The sequence below is a fragment of the Schistocerca nitens genome, chromosome 8 (genome assembly GCF_023898315.1).
Source record: "Schistocerca nitens isolate TAMUIC-IGC-003100 chromosome 8, iqSchNite1.1, whole genome shotgun sequence".
Lineage (NCBI taxonomy): Eukaryota > Metazoa > Arthropoda > Insecta > Orthoptera > Acrididae > Schistocerca > Schistocerca nitens.
This window is the reverse complement of record NC_064621.1, coordinates 322,212,897-322,236,868: the sequence shown is the minus strand read 5'-3', so window position 1 is coordinate 322,236,868 and position 23,972 is coordinate 322,212,897. Positions and strand designations below refer to the sequence as shown.

Genomic DNA, 23,972 nt, shown 5'->3' with positions numbered 1-23,972 from the left:
GTGTTCTGCAAATGGCGGTGTGGACAGGCGGCCCAGCGTCCGCCTCTCGAAAGCGTGACGGCCGTCCAGCTCCGGCGACACAGGCACACGCTCGACTTGGCAGGTATGCCAGCCCGCGCGGTGCCACTCGGCACTGCCGTCCGATTTAGAAAGGGAGAAAATCCTCCCGCGCGGGCTTGGAAACTACGAGAAAGAGGGCTCGTCTCTTTCCCACCTCCACTGACGGCGTCGCAGCCGGCACAAAAAAAGGGCGGTAGCCGCAACTGGTAACGCTCAGGCAGGCCCCGCGAGCAGAGCCGCCGGCCGGTATAAATACGGGCACCGCTTCCAGGGAAAGTTAGTCACTGCCTGCACATCGTTGTCCAGCATGGCTCTTCCGTGGCGGCTCGGCGCCGCGCTGGCGCTCCTCTGCGTCGCCGCCTTCCTAGCCTCCTGCGACGCCCGGGACCTGAGGGCGGCAGCCAAGGAAGAGGAGACAGACCTGGCTGTGGCGGCTTCCGACCTGGAAGCGGCCGCGAGCCACCACGGCCACCACCACGAGAAGGGCGGCGGCCACAAGCACCACTCAGAGCACCACTCGTCGCACGGCGGCAAGGGCGACAAGGGCTACAAGAGCCACCACCACCACGACAAGGGCGACCACGGCAAGTACGGCAAGGAGCACCACGGCGGCCACTACGAGGAGCACGGCGGACACAAGAAGAGCCACCACGACGAGGCCGGCCACTACGGCGAGCACCACAAGGGCGAGAAGGGCCACAAGGGCGCCAAGTTCGGCGAGAAGGGCGGCCACAAGAAGGGCCACAAGACCCACGGCTACCATAACAAGTTCCACAAGGACGAGTACCACAAGGAGCACAAGTTCTACGACGACTACCACAAGGGCGGCCATCACAGCAAGCACGGTGACTTCCACGATCACCACGAGAAGAAGCACGGCGGACACAAGAAGGGCGGACACCACCACTCCGGTTACCATGACGACCACTACGGAAAGAAGGGCCACCACGACAAGGGCCACTACCACGACGACCACCACGGCCACAAGGGCCATCACGGCCACGAGTCGCACCACGGCCACCACGAAGACTACGGCAAGAAGGGCGGTCACTCTGGCGGAAAGCACTATGGATTCAGCAGCGGACACGGAGGCGGCGGTGGTGGTGGCGGCGGCGGCGGCCACGGACATCACTGAAGCGCACCAGACGCCTACAGCTCTGGAGCTCATTAGTCATCCAAACTACGTCCGTTATTTGTTTTTGTTATACATCTCATTTCGCGTTCGAATTTGTTGTTATTGAATTTATCTTCTGTTGTATTAAAAAGTTTCTGAAATCCCCTTATTAAACGTCTTTATGCTATTGCCGATATTACCCATTTCCATTCCTCCCGAAAATCCACTGACACCAGTGACGCAACAGCGTCATCAGCATTTAATGAAACGATTAAATATAAATCCCTGCATTAAGAGAATCAATTAGATTTATGATTAAATCATTTATACGCAATACTGTGATATTAAATGAGGGATTACGAGTTGTACGTGTTCTAAATCCCGGTAGTCTGTTTTGTAATGTGCTCAATTAATATTGCGGCAGGCAAACCAATGGATAAGCTCAGCTCCAATGCAGACGGCGCAAAATGATGCAGCAGCACAATTTACCATACTGCCTGGGTCTGACAGGTCTGCCCTCAATGCTGACGACGTTGAACCGCAGCCCGAAATTTACGGTATCGTTTCTTGTTCGTGGCACGAAAAAAAGAAAATTATCTGGTCTTCATAAAGTTTTTCAACAACGTATGCAATTGCTAAAACGTCAGCTTCATTTCGCTCCAGTGATGGAATAAGCAAGTCACAGGGTTTCTCGCTTCTGTAGCTAAATATAGAAGGGAAAAGTTCCAGCAATAACATTCAGTCGTCGGCAGTTACTAACTAACCTATTTTAGAATGCAGTGTAGGGATGAATTGTTGGGGAGTATTAGACAATTTTAGCTAATCTACATGGAATTTAGTCGATGAGAATAATTGATGAATTAACAGACGTTGTTTCTCCTACATTTTACCGAACTTTACAGATATATAAGAGGAACAAGTGCCTCAGAATATACTTCACGTATTTTCTGTTCTTCCTGAAAATTCCCGAGATGTTATTTGTTTTATTTTATCTGCACTACACACATTTTATAAACTGGCAGCTCCATTTACGTTGAAAATTATTACTGTCTCACAAATATACAATTTTATTAGCAAATCTTAATACATGTTGGAAGAACAATAGTTCAAGATATTCATCTCGTGTGGGAATAATGTAGCATTGTGTTACATATTACACAGATATAAAATAAGCTGAGGTCCTACAGACTGCTGGAAAAACAGCAGTATTATTAAGTTCCACACATTTCACTAACAGGAATTGTTCTGCATGGCGTATACACGTTCAGATAACTTGGTCTTATTTAAGAAAGACATAAAGAAATTATACCGAGAAAACTCTGAACATTATACCAATCTTTCAATGTAAGAAATCAATACATAGATCATCTTTTTGGTGATAACGTCTCGAAAACTGAAAATATCAATTACTTCTGTATACTAAAAGCAATTTTATGAGACAAATGGAAAAACTGGTAAAAAGTTAAAAAAGCAGAATTTTATAGTTTGTAATCTACAGCGACAGATTGAACAAAACGTACATTAGAGATATCTCATCAGTTATCCACTATTAAATCACTGAAACCTAATGTCTATATTTTGAAATACTCTGAAGAAACAGAAGGAGTAATAGAGATTGTCAATAGCTACTTAGACAGAAATTTTATATCAAATAATACAAACGTTGGAAAATCCGATGACAACGTACACGAAGTTAAAAGCCTATCAGACAATGAAGTGCACAAATGAGCCTGCTGAGGATTCTATTACAAATTTTTCTTTATGTGTTGGTTTAAAGTTGTAAAAGTACTTAATTCAAGGGATAGCCAGTTCTTAAATCTAGATTAGCCGCAGTTCATAGGTGAAAGTGAGATAAGATCGAGTAGTGGGGTGAAACCGGGTATCGTGTTCCTGATGTCACTATTTATTCCCACTGGTAGAAAGGTACAGAATCGCACCCCACTAATCACGAAGCATGAGCGACCATATTCGCGCGTTTTTGGTGTTTAGTTAACTGCGTCTGTAAAGGTAACTATGTTTCATGGTATCAACTGACTAAGGTTGTTTTGTTTTTAAACGACGATTGTTTCATAGCCATTACGCTCATAAAAACTTTATTTAGTAAGGAAATGATATGAATAGTAATAATTTATTCATTATGAAACAGTAGGGATTTGGTTCAGCAACAGTGCTTTTGATTTATTTTTTATTATTATAACTTTTTCTCAGTCAAATATACCGAGAACATACCAAAAGACGACAAATAGACAATGACAGTCATGGAGCCAATTAAAGGGGCAATAGGTGAAGCGTTATCAGGAAACGTGGGTTACTTGAAAACTGTAAGAACCTTCTGTGTTTCACAAAGTATCTCAGACGATAAATTTAAAAAGGGCAGGAAAAATTAACTAACGTCTAAGGAGGCAGTAATTAAAAGACGATTGGTGGCATACTTACGTATGTTTTTAGAAGAACAAGAAACAGAATTAGTCCATCATTATCGATAGGTACTAGGATTCTTGGTTTTACTTTGAAAAATGTCCCTAGATTAGAAAACGATATTGCACCAAACTTTAATTTGAAGTATAACTTAAACGATGAATCGGAGATGGCTGGAATTCACTTGGTATATATTCTTCTAAAGGGACATCAGGGCATAGAATCTTTAAGATTTCCAGAAAATATTTCGACATCAGGACCCACGGGTTGAATAGCTACAGTCATACAACAATTTTTAAATGAACACACCGCCAGTTGAATCTATTGTTGTTTATTTAATTACGAGCTAGGTTTCGGCCTTTTATGCCCTTTTCAAGTGACTTAGTTTATGTCATTAACATACATTGAAGACATAAATATAAGTAATATTTGTTAATGATTTACACTCAGTCACTTGAAAATAGCATAAAAGGCCGAAATCTGTGTCGTAATTAAATAAACAACAGTACAAATGGCGGTATGTTCATTTTAACAAATAAACAGCATGTAGCCATTTTTTTTATGTGTTAGAATACGTATATGACATGCATACATTTTGTTACCGTGGCGATTAAACAGAAATAACAACTGTTCCTAACAAGCCATCAAAAGTTCTTGCTTTACGAGGGAAAAATACCTTGAATCATTGGTACCAGAGCGCTGTGCTTTAATTACGCTAAAATTTGTATGAGGACAGCCGGCAACTTTATGCCAACAACGTAAATTTCCCTCGAAGGAAAAAAAACCTCCTGCTCATTGATGAAGCAGCACCAGTTACCCTTGCTAAATATCATCCTTCAGGGTGGACACAAATTAAAGTTTTTGTACGCAAGTTTTGGAAAGGTTATAGAGTTTTCTAAGACATATGCGGTTAGACTAGTTTATTATGATTTTGAACTGGCATGCCACACATACGAAGAGACTCCATCTAACCAACCTGGCCCAGGAAAGCCATATTACTTGATTGTGCTTACTACCACATCGTTTCCAAAGAACGTAGCTGTGACCTTCATGAATCCTTTGAGCACCTGTTCCTAACAAGAAATTCGTCAATTACCTCCAAAGTATCCTTGAAGCGCTGTGACCGTTCATTGGGCAACTAAATTGTATGGTGCTGCTTCCCTTAAGGCTGTAGGAATGACATCTGCAATAAATGAGCTCATGAAAGCAGGAATTTATCCAGTTAAGACAAATATTTTCCCAGGCCACTTGTTTACCCTTTCAGCGACAACAGAGAGATATGGTCATCCAGAGATAGTTAAGATTCCAGAAGAGAGTCTCTTTCCAGAAGAAAATCCTGCTCTAGAAGAGAACCCACATCCACAGACAAATCTCATTGTAGAAGATGACCCAGCGGCTACAAAAAACCATTATGAAATTATAGTAGGGAAGACTTGGTGTCTTTCATAAACCAAGAATGTGGAATCCATTTACAAATGAGTCCTGATGCTCTCATGGTTTGGAACCACAAGCTTTCTGAAGTGACATCTTGGCTACGTCGTCGGTGTTTGCTATAGCATCAAAAGAAATAATATCATCACTTGAAGCTGAGACCAAGAAAACAGAAACAATGGTAAAAAAGGGGCAAGACAGTCATTTTTAACATCTTCACTGTACAAAAGTGAGCTGAAACGCCAATTTAAAGAAAAGTAAAAAGAAAATAAAGGAGAAAATGGTATCAAAGAAGAGAAAGTTACTTTTTTGCAAATTCAGAAGTGTAAAAATCGACATCATCAAAGAAAATCAACCAAAAAGTGACATATGTGATGAACCAATATGAAAAGTAGTGTCATCAAAAAATACTCCGACTTTCGACGGTCATTATTAGGATGAAACGATAAAAAGAAATCAGATATAAATTGCTTGTATAGTGTCGTATTCACAAACGCAGAAGGAGAAAGTTGGTTTAATGCTAAAAATATCATTGCAGGGTCCATGAAAGTGGCGGTGGAGCATATAATAAGGACAAATATTGTTAGTTAAATTACATTCAGTTACACGTTTCTCTTTTTTTCCACCGAAAATCTTGCTTTTCTATTTTACCATAAAGTTCTGATAAGAGTAACCCCATCACTGAACGGTTCACAGTGACCCACTCTCTACCTTCCTATTCGTAGCAAATCCTATTCACATTATACAATTTTCTGCTGCTGTTGATATTACTATATACTCACCTAACCATAAATACTTGTCTTATTTCCGTTTCACTTCACTGACCGCTATTATATCTAGATGAATCCTTCGCATTTCTCTTTCAGATTTTCTCGTTTCCCTACCACGTTCAAGCTCCTGATAGTCCCTGCCACGACTTGTAGAACTTTATCATTTCTTTGGTTATTCAGTCTATTGCTCATACTCAATTCCGCTTAGCATTCCCCTCTTGGAGATCCGATTGGGGATTATTCCGGAATCTTTTGCCAATGGAGAGATCACCATAGCACTTCTTCAATTACAGGCCACGTGTCATGTTTATACACGTTATGTGTCTTTAGTGCAGTGGTTTCCATTGCCTTCTGCATCCAGATGCCGTTGCTTATTTATGATTCTTACACCTTGAGGGGCAGTTTCGCACCCTGACACAAGAAAGTGCCCTGAACCTCTGTTGCTCCTCCGCCCTCTTTGACAAGGCGGCCACTAGTGCTAATTATTAATCAAAATTTAAGCGATAGTGTGTTTCGAACTCGGGAACGAGCACGCTTTGATTACTAATCAACGTGCCTAACTTCCTTTTTCTTTTTTAAAACAGAGAACTTTCGGTGCTTTGGTACCCACCGCGATTAGAACTCGCAAAACACACCGCCGTCACAATGTAACACATGTCCAGAGCCACTTTTCTTTCTTGCGTCCTATTATAAGGGTCAGCTTCATGAAAACGTGGTAAATTACTGAAATTGGGCAAACATTGCTATCGTTGTTAGACGTATGTAGAGAAGTGCCCGCTATCAGGAATCAGAAAGGAACAGCACAAACGTTCACCGCTGATCTGTTTTTTGTCTGCTTTTTTCCTTCTTTTTTGGCAGGGACGAACGGACACAGGTAGCTTCAGGCCGGGTGGAGACAAGGTGGGCAGGGGTCGAAACCTGTGGCCTGACCATGGTGCCCCCCACCACCCGCCACTCACTGTGCTCGTCCCTCACCTGGACATGGTACTACAGTGTTTTTTTTTTATTCCATATTTTTCACTTTTGTTCTATTTTTTGTTTTTTCTTAAATAGTTCTTTATTTTTGTTGTTATTTGTGAGCCGTGCGCGGCTGGTGTTCATGCCATGTGTTGTTTGTCATCTTCTTTTACGATACTGCCACCTCGTTTTATTATTCCATTTACTGGCGTCACTAACTGCCTACCTTACTTTCCCGTGAGCAGCAGCCGCAGCAGCGCGTATCGATAAGTGCAGTGTCGAACGATCTCTGGAATGACCGATAGTATTTCCAGGTCATCGTGTGTATGGCAGTCAGTTCGAGAAGGACCAGCAGTGCAGTCAGGGATGGAGCCCTAGTGAGGTCGGCACTGCCAATACCAGCGTGGACGACCGTTGGTTGGTCGCTCGGGCGGTAGTCTCATCGACAACGTGTATTCGGGTCGGTTCCTTCCAGTGCAGAGATGTCGGTTCTGTTACCCCTGCACGGTTAGGTCTGAGCCAGTGTCTCAATGACGTCGTCCATCCGAAGGAAGTGAGTGAGTGGGAGACGCACCAGCAGTGCAGTCGCAGCGGAGCAGCAGTCGCGGAGGAACCTGCAGTCCAGTCGGTCGGTTCTCGTGGAGGAGCAAGTAAGCCGCCGTCGCTGGAGCTGCTGGCGGCGTGTACGTGCGGTTGCAGTGTGAGGTGCTGCTTGCGAGTGCTACGAAGTTCGTCGCCCACCAATCTTGGACATGAAAGTTGAGTCCTCACTTAACTTACTATCGAGCCTCAACTGGTTACATTTCTTCGTTTGATCCTGGTTGTCGCCTTTGGGACATTCCCGGGTGCAACAACATGCGTGTATTTAAGTCGGCTAAGATTCCAGCCACTTTCCTATGAAATTTAACTTAGTTTATTCCATCGTCGTGTTGTTACTGTCCAGTGCAGCGTGTAGTTCGACGGATGAGGTGATGTCAGGCGTTGTGGGCGCCAATATTCTGTGTGTCGCTGTATTGAGATCTTGTGGTCGTTTTGCTGGTTGCGCCGAGCAGAACTGTTTGGTTGATTTGTGGGTCGGCTGTCGGTCGGTTGGGTTACCTTCCAATTAAGAGATTGTTGGTCAGGCTGCTTGTCTCGCCTAAACGGGCGTTAGTGTTACAATTCCAGGGTGACGTCTCGAACTTCTGAGAACCGTTCTGTGTCTGTTACACAGTAACCTCCCTGTTTCAGTTTTAGTTATTTGGTTGATGTGTGGCCTTCAGCCGAGTTTTATATATCCTGAATTTATGTTCCTGTCTTGCCCATAAGGCATGAGATTGTTGTTCTTATAGGGGCCTTCCGCCGAATTTTACATCAAATCTTTTAAGGCCTTCGGCCGTGAAATTATTGTGTTGATTTGTGGCTTTCACCTGACTTTTAATATCTCTTAAATTAATGTTCTTGTCTTCTCCTTAAGGCATACGGTTGTGATGTTGTCGTATAGGGCCTTCAGCCGAATTTGCTTCAGTTGTTTTAAGATTAGCCCTTCTGCCATTGGATTGAAGCACTTCTTATTGCTTCATATGCGGCCTCCAGCTGAGTTCCATTAAAATTAAAGTGCTAAGGGCTTTAGCCGATTACATTGAACATTTAGAAAATATTCGTGGGTGAAACCTCCAGAAGAACCTAGTATTTCAATTTGGCTTAAGCCTTGTGTCTTAGATTTTGAGTGTGGACTTCAGCAGATCTAAAGTCAATCAAAGGAGATTGATTAAAGTTTTGTGTTTTGAATCCTTTTTTTAATATTGCGGGTTGATAAATAAAGTTTGTATGTGGTGTGCAACTGACAGCTACCTCATTTTGGCCCTTTTCCATAACCTAACTCGCTCTGGCCTGCTAGCAAAGGCATTTAAATTTGTTTTATGAAAAGGAAACTTCATAGATAAAAATTCCACAATTCCGGCACTGCAAAGGAAACAATTTTTTTCTTCAGGAAAAAAACAATGAAAGAAGGCTACAGAGAAAGAGCTATCCAATTACTTCATGATTAAAGACCAGGTGCAACATTTTTGCAGATAAAGGACGTTAACTTGGAAGCCTCTGCCTCTGCCACCGCCAATGAACATTCATCACATATGGCGAAAAACAAGGGGGTCGGGATCATTGCTACACCCGATTACATAGTGGGCGTAGTGTCCGAGGAGCTACACGATAAGATTAGTTGTAGTCCGAGGGAAAACGGAAAAGTCTGAACACAGAAGAAGTACAACCAGGAAAGCAGCTTCAGCTGAACGGATAATGAAAAGCAGTTGTTGATGAATCGAGTGCCACTGGTTTCGTCCACAAGAGACACATCTGTGTGGTAATGGTTGGTTCTTTGGTTGGTTTCGAAAGTAAAGCTACCAAAGTATGGGGTCCTCAGTACCTTTTTCCACATTCAAACAGGTCTCGGGCTAAAAACAGTCCGAAAAGGAATCGAGGAAACTAAAAGCCGTAAAACTAACTTTGAGTGAGAAAACGAAAGAAACTAAGAAAATGGGAAAACTTACACTTAAAGAAATAAGTAGTGCAAGGTTTTAAAGTAATATAGCAGATGGCCTTGGCCGGCTGATCTCAAAAATAGAAACGGGTGAACCAGCCAATCTGCAACTCACTAAAATCTCCAACCAAAAAGACGAGGTTAGAGAAACACAGATAGGGAGAAGACAAACACCAAGGGGAACAAACTGCAAAGAAAGAGTTAGGAAGAGTCGAAATGGAGGGAGTGTCGAGGCGTGGGAGAGGAGGCCAGACCTCACTCTCAGATTGTGCGATGAAAACCCTTCACTAATGAAACGTAAAACAACACCGGCCATTGAGGCATTGTCTACCAACACGGTTGGCAGTGTGGTTGAAAGGTTAAAATTCCGCCGCAGGGTGGCTAAAATCGGGCAGTCAGACAAGATGTGGACGACAGTCATGTGGAAACTACAGCGACACCAAAGCGGGTCCTTGTGACAGAGAAAGTGACCATCGTTAGCTAGGTATGGCCTATGCAGAACTGACAAAGGACAATGGAGTGCCTGTGAGTGGCTCTCTTGGATGACTGCCACATGTTCATTGTCTCCTTGATAACGCGTAGTTTATTTGGTGTACTGAGGGTGTGTCATTCAGTATACCCGATAGCGAAATCTTTATGGCGGAAGACCGATCAGAGATTCATCTCCAGCAGGCCAATCTCCAGAGTTGATTAACAGTAGCCTGTTTGGCCAGCCTATCAGCAAGTTTATTTTCCGAGATCCCGACATGTCCTGGGGTCCAAATGAAGGACATTGAGCGTCCACTGTTTCCCAGGGCATAATGTGACTCGTGGATAGTCGTTATCAAAGAATGGTGAGGAAACAGCACCTCGATGACTTGTAGGCTGCTTAAGCAGTCACTACAGATAACTGAAGACTCACCTGCGCTGGAGCGGATATGCTCAAGAGCGCAAGAGGTGGCTACTAACTCTTCAGCGAAAGCACTGCAGCCATCCATCAAGAAGCGCTGTTCAGTATGGCCAACGTGAGCATAAGCGACCATCGAGCCTTTGGTGTAAGCTATTTCTGAACCCTGGAACTCGCTGAGAATAGAGAAAACTTGCTAATAGAGGGCCTCACGTGCAATTGAACTTTTCGAGCCTTGTAATAGGTCCATACGAATTTTTGGCTGAGGCATGGATCATGGAGGCATTAGTGAGTGACCCGCAGGAAATCTGGCAGAGGGAAAGTGCAGAGTGCAGTGAGAAGCGACCGGACACGAACTGCAATTGCAATCCCCTAACTGGTTCGCCATTGCGGGAGACGGATACCCATGTTAGGGAAGAGAAGACCTTAATTAGGATCGTGAGGCGAACAATATGGGTGATATAATTCACAAGCAGCTGGTGTCACCTAATAAGCAATGGAGGTACACCAGCTTATATGAGGAGGCTGTTCACTGGGCTGGTTCGGAAAGCTCCCATCGCAACCCAAATTCCATGGTGGTGGACACAATCCATCAGCCGCAACAATGAGGGCGATGCTGTACTATACACCATGTTCCCACAGGCCAAACGGGACTGCACAAGAGCTTTGTACAGCTACAGCAGTGTAGCGCAGTCGCTACTCCAGTTATTTTGGCTCAGGTATTGAATAATATTAAGACGCCAGCAGCAGTTTTCCTTAAACTGACGAAGATGGGGAAGCCAAGTTAAGTGGGCATCAAAGACCAGTCCCAAAAAGTGATAAGTCTCCACTACATTACCAAGTTGGTCATCGAGGTAAATTTCCAGATGGTGGTAGACAGCACGACGACGACAGAAGTGCATGACGCAAGTCTTAGCAGCCGAACCTGGAAGCAGTGAGCGAGGGCCCACGATTGTGCCTTTTGTATGGCTGCTTGCAGTCGACGTTCAGCAAGCGGTTCAAATGGCTTTGAGCACTATGGGACTTAACATCTGAGGTCAGCCATCCCCGAGGCAGGATTCGAACCTGCGACCATAGCGGCAGCGCGGTTCCAGACTGAAGCGCCTAGAACCGCTCGGCCACAAAGGCCGGCCGACGTTCAGCTACACAAATAGGAGAGGAGCAGAAGGAATTACAAAAATTGTCAACATATGGGAGGGGAGATATGGAGGACCCTATTGCTGGTACGAGACCATTAACGACAATTAAAAACAGTGGGACACTCGGGGCAGAGCCCTGTGGGACTCCAGTGTCTTAGATGTGGGGCGAAACGTGCATAGCACTGACTCGAACTCTGAAAGTGAGGAGGACAAGAAGTTCCATATAAAAATCCGGAGTGGACCCTGGATAACCCACTCATGGAGAGCAGCGAGGATGTGGTATTGCCAAATGGTATCACAGGCTTTCGTCTGGTCAAAAAAGACAGCATTGAGGTGTTGACGCCGGGAAAAGTTCATTCGGATGGCAGAATCCAGGTGGACCAAGTTATCAGCCAAGTTATCAGTGGCGGAGCGATCTCGCCGAAAACCGCCCTGGGACGGAGCTAGGAGGCTTTGATACTCGAGAAGGCACCACAACAATTGGCTGACCAAATTTTTGACCAGCTTGCAGAGAACGTTGGTGAGGCTGATTGGAGGGCAGCTATCCACATCTAGTGGGTTCTTACCGGCTTTAGCACTTGAATGATTATACTTTGCCGTCATTGCGACGGGAATTCGCTATTGCTCCAGATGCGGTTAAAGATCCAGTGGCGGATGTTTAATCATTTGGGAATAGATGCGCTTTAGTCGAGGGGATGTGTCAGGACAGACTGCAAGGGCACTGAGAAATTTCCACTCGCTGTAGGGAACATTTTATGACTCAGGGTGGCGTGGAGCAAAACATATGTGTTATCGTTCCATCGTTCCACCCGCTGTTTTAGGTGACAAAAGGCTGGGCGGTATTTCTCAGACGCAAAAGGAGCGAGCATAATGCTCGGCAACATGCTCTGCGTTTATGTCTAGATCGGTGGGTACAGCTCCATGTGTGGAAATTCCAGGTATATCTGCGGGAATTTGACACCTGTTAAAGTATCTCACTTGTTCCAAACCTGGGATTTAGAGGATCGTAATCTGATGGCGGAGAGACTTCATTTCCAACGATCCTTCTTCCTTCGTCTGATGAGATGACGAATCTGGGCACTGAGCTGTTTCAAGGCAATGAAGTGCGCCAGGATTAGGTGGAGATTATGACGTTGGAGGGCGCGTCTATGGTCTCGAAGGACCGTAGCCTATTTCCTGCGACCACCAGGGCGTTGACATCCGCCAGGGGCAACCTGAGGAGCAAGAGAATTCCGATTCAGCCGTGGCAACAGTGGCAATACCGATGGTACCATGCATGGACATATGGAGATTCAATGGTAGCAGCGGAGGCGACAGCGTCCTGGTCAGTCTAAGTGAGAGCCCATCTGGTCGAGCTTTCAGGTGAGCGACATTAGGGTAGATACAGGAAGAGTGGGAACTGATCACTGCCCCACACTTCGTTGTTAGCTTTCCAGTGGATAGACAGAGGAAGGCCAGGACTGCAAACCAAGAGATCAATGGCTGAATATGTGCCATGTGCCATACTGAGATGTGTGGGGGCACCTGTATTTACGAGGCAAAGGTAGAGTTTAATTAGTGAGTCCTCAACATCATTAACACAGCCAGTAATTTCGGTTCCAACCCATAAAGTTTCACGGGCATTAAAGTCACCAAGAAGTGAAAAGGTGGAGGGAGCTGGGAAAAGAGTGCAGCCAATAAATGGTGTGACACCTCACCATTTGGATTTAGGTGAATGCTGCAGATGTTAATTTCCTGCACAGGCTTCACTCTGACGGCCACAGCTTCTGAAGGTGTTTGAAGGGGTGCAGGTTCACTACATGCAAAGGTAAGGACGTAGGCCAGACAGTCTGTCACAGTCAGTACAGTTTTTGTAGTATCCACGATAGCCACAAAGGGTGACGGGTCAACATTACAAGATACCGGGTTTCCTGAAGGGCAATGCAAAAGGTGGATGTGACGCTTAGGAGTTGTTGTAAATCAGCCAGGTAAAAGAAAAAAAGACGGCAATTCCACTGGAGAATGACGCTTTCTATCGTCTTGGAAGGCATGAAGGGATCTAGGAGACACATTACGTCTCAGGGCAACCTGTTGCCACCGGTTGGTTGTTCGCATCCAGTACCTTTGTGTCTGAGGCGTCGGCGAGATCTAGGTCCTCAGGGGATGCGAGAATCTCTACCCCATCCTCGGACACAGAACTGTTAGGGAGAAGTGGTGCAGGGGCCTTGGTCTCTCCCTCTCCAGAACAGAGCTCTTTCTTTATTTGCTGTCTCGCTGCTCTTTAGGATCTTGCTGGGAGGGCTTCTCGAAAGTAGCTTCAGGAATAGAGGAAGACAGTGACGCCTTTCGACCAGCAGCTAGAGGCTCCTTTCCAGCCACTAACTGGTGTCAAAATGACAATGGGTGAGACCTTGGAAGGTAGAGTCCGTAGGGACTCTTTCCACACGAGAGGAGCCAGAGGAGGCTATTGCTTCTCTGGCTGGGAAGCCAAAATAGAAGCTTTGGGAGCAACAGAAGAAGATGTGCCTCCAGTAACCAGGAGGGAGGTGGTGACGGGCGGCCCACTGGAGGAAGCTTAGGCGAGGGGTCTAATGCCGTAATGGGATCAATGAGGGCGACGCAGTCGTAACAGCAGCATAAGACGATATCATTCGAAGACCGTTCACCCTCTCCTATTTCAGTTTAGCCTCACACTAAAACAGCCTCCAAAGGGTCCTGTACTCCATAATTTTCCACTCATTTAGGAATACTGTGCAGTCTGGCGAGCAGGGTGAGTGGTGTTCTCCGCAACTGATACAGGGAGGGAGGACTTGGAGTATTCGATACAGTTAACGTCTGCTGTCTTTGCATATGGAGCTGGAATTGCACTGGAAGGACATGTGCCCGAATTTCCAGCTCTTAAAACAGTGTATCGGGAGGGGGTGGTTATGGGGGGGTTGCGGGGACATACGGTTCAAAATCACATTTGTATTTAGTCACCTTGACATATTGAAGTAACGAATCACCCTCAAAGGCCACGATGAAGGCAGCAGAGGCCACCCTGTAGTATTTAGGCCCCCCTATAGACGCGCCAGGCGAAGTCAACTCCCTGTCGTTCTAAACTGGAGCGTAGCTAGTCGTTGGGCTGCAGCAGAAGGTGGCGATGAAAACTAATTCCCTGGACCATGTTGAGGCATTCATGGGAAGCGACGGAAACAGGAATATCATCCAGCTTTTCACAGGAAACTAACGCCTAGGACTGTGCTGGGGACGCCTTCAGAATGAGGACTGACCCGTTTTGCATTTTGGACAGCACTGGCACTTCCCCAAACTTACTCTCCAGCTGCTCAACTAAAAATAGAGGCTTCGTGTCCAGAAAGGAGTTCCCACCGGTTCTGCTGCACAATAAAAAATGAGGCGAATATGGCTCTCTTCCTTCTGTAGCCCTGCGTTCCTCCCATGGAGCAGCCAGGGAAGGGAACTACTTGGGGTCACACATCACAGCATTGTATTCTGTCTTCCCTTTCTTATGGACTGCTGAGGCCATTTGTCAGCTTTACTGCGGATCATATGCAGTGACGCCACCCACACCGGTCGGATGCTTTCCCCACAGGCGTCACACCAAATGCCACCCGGTCGATGGCCACTGCCGGGAGTCCTGATACTCCAAGACAATGGCATCTATCCCATGGCCTACGTGGGGAGGGTGCAGCTGAAGCATCAGTAGTGTGATCCCTGTGTGGTCAGCGGACTACGGCTAAGAGGGTACATGGCGACCCCGCCACAATAGACTGGCTAGTGTGGTGGACTGGATACTGGGCGTGAAGAAATCCAATATTGTCACGTGGCAAAAGGGAACAGCAGACAATGGATGAGTACTATACACCACGTAATGTGTCCTCGTTGGAAAACCTAGATTAGTGGTGGAGTGGCAGCACTATGACAGTAATGGGTGCTATAGGTCTTAATGCACCAGCGATATAAGATGCACCACGTAAGGTGTCCTTTCCCAAATGGTTCGCACTTCGGAAAATTTGGAAAAATGGAGGTCACACCCGGAAAGAGGACCCTAACGTAGTAATCCAAGAGATTTAAGACCTTTTAGTCGCCTCTTAAGACACTCTTGAATACCTCGGGCCTATTCTAACCCCCGAATCCGCATCTGGCGGAAGGGGGGTTGCAGGGGGTGGGGGGACTAATATCAATGCGATGGAGGCTTTCGTTGGTCGGGATCATGTTATGAATGAATCTGTACCACGATGATGCAACTGCAGATGGGAGGATAGGAAGACTAAAGTGAAACAACAATGTTTTCCAGGACACCAGTGGCGTGGCCATTTCAACAGGGGAGAGCTATGATCGTACTCCCCAACGAGAAAGCAAGGATCTGTTGGAAGGTGTGTCATTGATAAAATTTCAGTTCCCAAAAAACTTACTACAATATAAAATTCACCTATCTGCCGAAATTTAGAGTTTATCCGGCAGTCATAGGAAGGTGCAGTCAGACTGGTTGGTCGAAGATACCTAAACAGTCTTGGTGTAAAGGAACGAGTTGATCGAGTACATTTTGAAATGGTATTCCGCATAAACAGTATTGAAGCTTTCACTTTGATACTTGGAATTCTGAACCCTCCAATGGAACGGTGCCTTGGACACACTACATACGGAAGTCGAAAAACATAATTTTTCCAAAGGAAACGACCGGAAATTCGCATCAGTTCATGCGCCATAATGGCGGAGAGCGGGAATATTTGTGCAACATAGTAGACTTTGCTGAAAATGTAGGAACATAAGATCCGCACTTTGTGAAGAAGACTAACGGAACGAAGGAACGGCGTTCGTGTTCACGAATTCGCCCTTGATTTCAATTCGTCACTTCCCGCCTACTGAATGCAGCTATTTTCATCGGACAGCGATCCACAGTAATTCGCAACGAGTTGTGGCGAGCAACTATCGTTGTCCATGGAATGACAACGTGTTGAAAACCCTGCAACGATAATAGGTGCTTTCCGTTTATTAATGCGGGCCGTAGAGAGAGAACAATAGGAATCCAATATATCCTTGAGCAAGGATGTACCGCCGCCATAACGTAGCAATACCATAACATCACTGATCCGGTCAAATGTCTTATGAAAATCAATAAAAAGCAAGACTCCAGAGACAAAGTCATTGTAGCCACCGAGACAACGTCGCCGCTTTCGGCTACAGAAGTCGGAATCATGCGCCCAGGCTCACAGGTTTGATAGATAGAAAGGATTTTCTTTACCAGTATCAACAAACGGCTATTAACCGCCCGGGCCACAGGTTTGTAATCTAAATTAAGCAGTGTGGTTGGGTGGAATTTATCAATATCTAGACGTCCGGTTGTCTTCGGAATTAGAAAGATTTTCGCAACCTCCTTGAAGGGGTAGGAATAAAACGCCTCTCGGATTCCTTCATTGACCAGTGACATAATGGTATCACATACAGGATACCAAAAATGCACATAAAATTCCTTAGGAATACCGTCGAGTCTCGTCGATTTGTGAGATGGTGAATGAACAATAAGGCGATATACATCACCGCAAGTAAAGTCATTTAGAAAGTCATCATAACTACGCAATCGAATAGTGGACTAAACCCATCAAGGACAGTCGTATCAGTAGCAGGGTCATCAGAAATGTCTGTAAAGTAATTATGGATCGCTGTGGAAATGTTAGTTCATCCTGCATGACTGTGCTCGCATCCTGAGTCCTTCCAGTACCTGCCTCTCTAACTGAAGAAATTTCGCCTTAACATGGATGGCATCCGTAATCCGTAAGGAAGATGGTCTGGCAACGTGAAAAATTTTGACGCAAGGCGGAATAATGAAGTTCCTGGGTCTGATGGACAGCCCTCGCCTTCTGAGCGCCGTAACGCATTAACGCTTTCCGGGGCAAATTTTTGTCAAGTCCTGACCACCATTCCGTAAGAGAAGGATAACGGTCCTGCGAATGCTAGCTACGGGCCCAAATCTCTCGAACGATAAACTCGAGGGAAGTATCCTTTAAGGGAGATGTGTTCAACATTCAGCGAATGCGATACAGTTTTACTGGCTGTGGCACATGATTTAAAGCTACTGCACAGGTATCAGTAAAACAAGCGGGTATCATATCTATCGCTAACATCTGTCCACATAAAGAGTCAGAAGGATAAAAGCGATCGAGTCGGCTGCTGGAAGTAGCTGTAAAATGCGCATACCTGAAGAGAGTGTAGACATTGACAGATCCATGCATCTAGTAATTTCGAAGAAAGCACCAAATCGTCTAGTTCCTTACTGAAATTAAAATTAGTGCTCTGATCCACAGTACGCAATACACAATTAAAATCTCGGCCTAACAGAAGTTTCTGCGGTGTTGTACAAAATAAATGAACTATAACCTCCTCATAAAAACTGCGAGCGTTTTGTGCAAGGAACAGATCCTGAAGGGGCATAAAGAAGAATTAAAGTAAGCTCACAAAACGTACACCCTTTTCTTCGGCCTTTATCAAGATTTTCGAAATCAGGTTAGTGGTACTCTGTCTCTGCAAAATAACGCGGTACCAGTAGATAGTTCAGAAGCCATATTAAAGAAATTTTACTACTGGCCATTAACACTGCTACACCAAGAAGTAATGCAGATGATAAACGGGTATTCATTGGACAAATATATTACACTAGAACTGACATGTGATTACATTTTCACTCAATTTGGGTGCACACATCCTGAGAAATCAGTACCCAGAACAACCACCTCTGGCCATAATAACGGCCTTGATACGCCTGGGCATTGAGTCAAACAGAGCTTGGATGGCGTGTTCAGGTACAGCTGCCCATGCAGCTTCAATACGATATAAAAGTTCATCAAGAATAGTGACTGGCGTATAGTGACGAGCCAGTTGCTCGGCCACCATTGACCTGACTTTTCAATTGGTGAGAGATCTGGAGAATGTGCTGGCCAGGGCAGCAGTCGAACATTTTCTGTATCCAGAAATGCCCGTACAGGACCTGCAACATGCGGTCGTGCATTATCCTGCTGAAATGTAGGGTTTCGCAGGGATCGAATGAAGGGTAGAGCCACGGGTTGTAACTCATCTGAAATGTAACGTCCACTGTTCAAAGTGCCGTCAATGCGAACAAGAGGTGACCGAGACGTGTAACCAATGCCACCCCATACCATCACGCCGTGTGACGCGCCAGTATGGCGATGACGAATACACGCTTCCAATGTGCGTTCACCGCGATATCGCCAAACACGGATGCGACCATCATGATGCTGTAAACAAAACCTGGATTCATCCGAAAAAATCCCGTTTTGCCATTCGTGCACCCAAGTTCGCCGTTGAGTACACCATCGCAGCCGCTCCTGTCTGTGATGCTGCGTCAAGGGTAACCGCAGCAGTGGTCTCCATGCTGCTGCAAACATCGTCGAACTGTCCGTGCAGATGGTTGTTGTCTTGCAAACGTCCCCATCATCAGGGATCGAGATGTGGCTGCACGATCCGTTACAGCCATGCGGATGAGATGCCTCTCATTTCGACTGCTAGTGATACGAGGCCGTTGGGATCCAGCACGGCGTTCCGTATTACCCTCCTGAACCTACTGATTCCGTATTCTGCTAACAGTCATTGGATCTCGACCAACGCGAGCAGCAAAGTCGCGATACGATAAACCGCAATCGCGATTGGCTATAATTCAACCTTTATCAAAGTCGGAAACGTGATGGTAAGCATTTCTTCTCCTTGCATCAAAACAACGTTTCACCAGGCAACGCCGGTCAACTGCTGTTTGTGTATGAGAAATCGGTTGAAACTTTCCTCATGTCAGCACGTTTTAGGTGTCGCCACCGGCGCCAACGTTGTGTAAATGCTCCGAAAAGCTAATCGTCTGCATATTACAGCATCTTCTTTCTGTCGGTTAAATTTCGCTTCTGTAGCACGTCATCTTCGTGGTGTAGCAATTTTAATGGCCAGTAGTGTAGAAAAGGTGGGAACAGAAAAATTTTCAAATAACACTCCTTGGAAAAATGTCACTTCTGCACTTCAACCGTAAAAAAATGTCACAGCGCCTCAAGTCTAAGCTGTGAACTAATTCTGTTAACGTTCAATGTAAGAAAGGTACTGGCCTGCATCTATGGATTACCAAAATCATGCAGTTGCTTACTTGCAAGTGGCCGTTAACAATCCATGGTACACTCAACGGATGAATCTGAATGTAAAGAGAGGGATCCTTCCTTTCCACCCTCTTACTATTTTTTTTCTTTTTTCGCGAAGCCGCGCCCCTAGGATGAAAACGTTGTTTAATGCGCTGTGCGGGAAGGCCATTGCCGCATTGGGCAACTTGAGGGGGTCCTGCTGAAATGCAGTATCAGATACAACGAATAAATCCAAATCCCCCACAGGTGAGCGGTGCGGACCCAAGGAATCAACGGAAACGGAAACTGGCTGTACGTCTTTTACCGTCAACATATGTGCCGCCTGCACACCTGCGCTGATCTGGTTCTGATCAGTAGCGGCTTGTGGTATGTTTTCCCAATAAAGAGGAGTAGAAGAAGGGTGGGAATACGTTGCGGACCGAGGGATGCCTGCCAAGTCCGTAGATATAGTACGGAACTCCGGAAAAGATCTATCCGCATGTGATTCTGAAGAGGCGGTCTTGGTCTCGGGAGTCGGGTCGGAGGTGGTGCTGGACGCTTTCGAATCTTGAACAGCAACCAACGTGTTACCATTTGATCTAAACTCAGGGAGGGGACAGGCCTCCTCCACCTGAATCTTTTCGGTAGAGCGGAGAAGCGAAGAGGAATCGTCTTATCTCCTCATCATCCTGCTTCCGTCTACGGTTGTTTCGAAGTGAAGGTGGTTGCGACGTCGAAGTCCCTAGGCGAGATTAACGGCGGAAATGCTCTACGACCGTCGCGCAATGGCTCGCCTTGCTCCAAAGAAACGTTATTAAGCACAGCTGCTGTGATTTCGGGGAACCAGATCCGGGAAGGTTAGCCTCTTATGTTGTTGATAAGTGGTATTGTAAGACCGTGACACAACGTGGGTTATTTGTACTGAGGCATCCACTCTCATTACATGTGAAACAGGTACCATCTTATCCTTTGAAAATTATTTGTAACCGGTATTAACAGACCTGCAAATGAGAGGGAATATTCCGTTTGACCACCATGTCCACGGATCGAACTCCTCTATAAACTTGTAAATGACGTTGAGCGGAGCTGTGTTCCCGCTTTATATTCCATTTATCCCCCCAGCGGACGCAGGACGGTCTTGAGGAAACTGTCGTCAGCTTCCGGTGGAAGATTAAACACCGTAACATACTTATATTCTACCTCACGTTCTCCAGGATAGCTATGCTGTAAGAGCCTTCGCGATGAGTGAAAGGGACTCATTGTCCGTACCACAAAAGGAGCCTGCCAGTCTGAAGCGGGTTTATAAACTTGACATAAAACACATACAATTCAGAATCGAAGTAAGCCGTGTGAACGTGTTCTGAAGTGACATTGATCGTATCTACAATCATGAATTTCTAACGAACTCGGCTGCACATGACGCGTGGTCTTGTCAAAACCTGTGCGCGTGATGTTCCTGTCAGCCATGGGCGGCATCACGGCCAAAGACAACGGCCGCTCCGAAATGGAATCACAAACACGAGACGCGGAGAGACTAACAACGATGTGACGCTCACAACGACTCACACGACACTAATGACAAATATGGGAGCTCTCGCAACGCAACGATAGAGGCGGGAACAGGCGGAACCTTCTCGCTCGGCATGCGAATCGGGAATGTCAAAAGATCTCGGATGCATCTGATATGATTAGGGATAAAATACAGTGAGCGATAGGCTATAACCTTGCGGAAACTGCATTTCCCGTGATAAAATAAAGTCAGCGATATGGTGTAATCTTGCGAGCAGTGTATTTTCTCCCTGACAGCGTTGGAACTGTACTTGTACAAAACGAGACGGAAGTTATACGAGTTGAAAGACATGATATGAGGCAATAGACAACAAAGTTAAGCGAAAACTTTGTAGTCCATTCTCATGTTGTGCAAACTGAACATAGAGCAATCAGTAAAGGAACGAAATTAAAATGCAGGAAAAAGAAACATTGAGTAAGATTTAGTGATGCCTTTGTAATTCTGTCAGAATGGGATTCCGAGTTGGAAGATTCGGTGAACGGAAGGTCATAAAAAGTACGATAATAAAAGTTAAATAGGCTAAAATTAATATAGTCAAATTTAATTAGGTGATACTGGGGAAATTATAGCGAGATGAGGTGCCGAAACTAATTGAAGACTGCTTTCTGTATAGTAAAATCGTTAAAAAGACAAAAATAAACAGAACACACACAAAATGTAGTGTACCTATTGACAGGAAAGTTATTCTGAAAAAGAGAAATATTTTATCACGCAATAAGAATTTTAGTGTTAGGAAAGCTTTTGTCACAAATCGATGATGGAAGATAATGCTAAGATTAGACAGATAATGACGAAGTATCAAATAGACTCGAGATGAACCTAATTTTATATCACAATTTGCCTAAATGAAGCGAAACGGTGATAAATCACATCCTGAGATGTCAAGAAATGTAATAGTGGAGAAAATGAGGTGAAGGTATAAAGATCGTAAACTGTGACCAAGACTGAATGCAGCAGACAGTCTGAAATGGATTTAGGTTTAGGACTGACACTGTGATTACTTATTTTCGTGTGAAAATACAGTTTATGTGACACAACATATATATACTTGATTACGTAACGAAATAGTAAACTACAGAGATCATTTATATATCAATCATATTGTTGATGCTCAGAGGCAACCCAAATAATGAAACAATTTACAAAGCACATAAATTTAAACACAACTTATTATCCATTGTTCTGATGAGATGTGTGGTAATTTGATTGTAATAAACAAAATGTTACATATAAAACGTGACACAGTTATACCTCTGATAAATAAGAGACCTGTTTGTTAACAGCGTACATAACCACAGAGAGACATTTTCTCCTGTAACTTCATTAAACTCTGCTGAACTATTCGAGCACTAAACACCCCTCATATGACGGTAAGCCGACATGCAACAACCTTAATTAATCAAACTGCCCTCTCTGCTTTCGTTTCGATTTCTCTTCTGAATTCATACTGTCGTCGTAGTGAACCGCAGTATACACACACACACACACACACACATACGCACACATACATCTACATTCGAATTTGCAGTCCACAAGCCACTGTCGGTGTACACAAACGCACACATACACACACACACACACACACACACACACACACACACACACACACATACACACACAAACGTACACGCACCACACCTAATTTCAAGTTTCCACAACCTACCTCACGATATGTCACGCAGCGTATTTTGTGCTCCAGCACCACATCCTCCTTTTCCTTTTCCGGTCACGAATGGTTCGCAGGAAGGACGACTGCTGGTAAGCCTCCGTCTGATCTCAAATCTCTCTGATTTTACGTTCATGGTCTTTTCGCGAGCTATACGTATGGGAAATCAATATATTGGTTGACTCTTCCAGGGAAGCACGCTCTTGGAACTTTAACAGTAAACCACACCATGAGGAACGCTCGTCTAGCAGCGTCTGGCATCTTGATGACACTTTCGTATTTAGAAATGGACCTGTAACGCTGCGCACTGCACTTTTCTTGTCAGAGATTCTCTATTTCTTTTATCAATTGTACGCGGTACCAACCTCGGACTCACGAAAAATATTCACGAATGAGTATTTTGCAAGCAACCTCCTTCGTTGATGGACTACATTTCCTGAAAATTCCTACAATGGATCTCAGCCTAGCATCTGCATTACCCCTGACTAGTTTTATGTGGTCGTTCCACTTCACATCAGTCCGTTCGCATACACTTTGGTATATCATCTGGCGATCGTCTTACAATAATGGGTCTCTCGTTCTGTGTTACGCAAAGCGGGACATTTGTTTACATTGAAGGATAGTTGCATTACTTACAAGGTCATAAAATAAATTTACACCAATCTGGACAACATACAAAATATTTTTTTCTATTTGTTTCATGTTGTTGTTGTTGTGGTCTTCAGTCCTGAGACTGGTTTGATGCAGCTCTCCATGCTACTCTATCCTGTGCAAGCTTCTTCATCTCCCAGTACCTACTGCAACCTACATCCTTCTGAATCTGCTTAGTGTATTCATCTCTTGATCTCCCCCTACGATTTTTACCCTCCACGCTGCCCTCCAATACTAAATTGGTGATCCCTTGATGCCTCAGAACATGTCCTACCAACCGATCCCTTCTTCTGGTCAAGTTGTGCCACAAACTCCTCTTCTCCCCAATCCTATTCAGTACCTCCTCATTAGTTATGTGATCTACCCATCTAATCTTCAGCATTCTTCGGTAGCACCACATTTCGAAAGCTTCTATTCTCTTCTTGTCCAAACTATTTACTGTCCATGTTTCACTTCCATACATGGCTACACTCCATACAAATACTTTCAGAAATGACTTCCTGACACTTAAATCTATACTCGATGTTAACAAATTTCTCTTCTTCAGAAACGCTTTCCTTGCCATTGCCAGTCTACATTTTATATCCTCTCTACTTCGACCATTATCAGTTATTTTGCTCCCCAAAGAGCAAAACTCCTTTACTACTTTAAGTGTCTCATTTCCTAATCTAATACCCTCAACATCACCCGACTTAATTCGAC

General features: G+C 44.9%; 1 protein-coding gene across 1 annotated transcript; it reads left to right on the top strand.

Moving 5' to 3' along the window:
• The first annotated feature begins 367 nt into the window (after positions 1-367).
• Positions 368-1,195, top strand: LOC126199550 (histidine-rich glycoprotein-like). Its single transcript, XM_049936470.1, has one exon. It carries the CDS (start codon positions 368-370, stop codon positions 1,193-1,195), a length of 828 nt encoding a protein of 275 aa, XP_049792427.1.
• Positions 1,196-23,972: the final 22,777 nt, after the last annotated feature.

Excerpts from the sequence above, each read along its gene's own strand:
- LOC126199550 (XM_049936470.1), top strand. The coding sequence starts at position 368 with ATGGCTCTTCCGTGGCGGCTCGGCGCCGCGCTGGCGCTCCTCTGCGTC.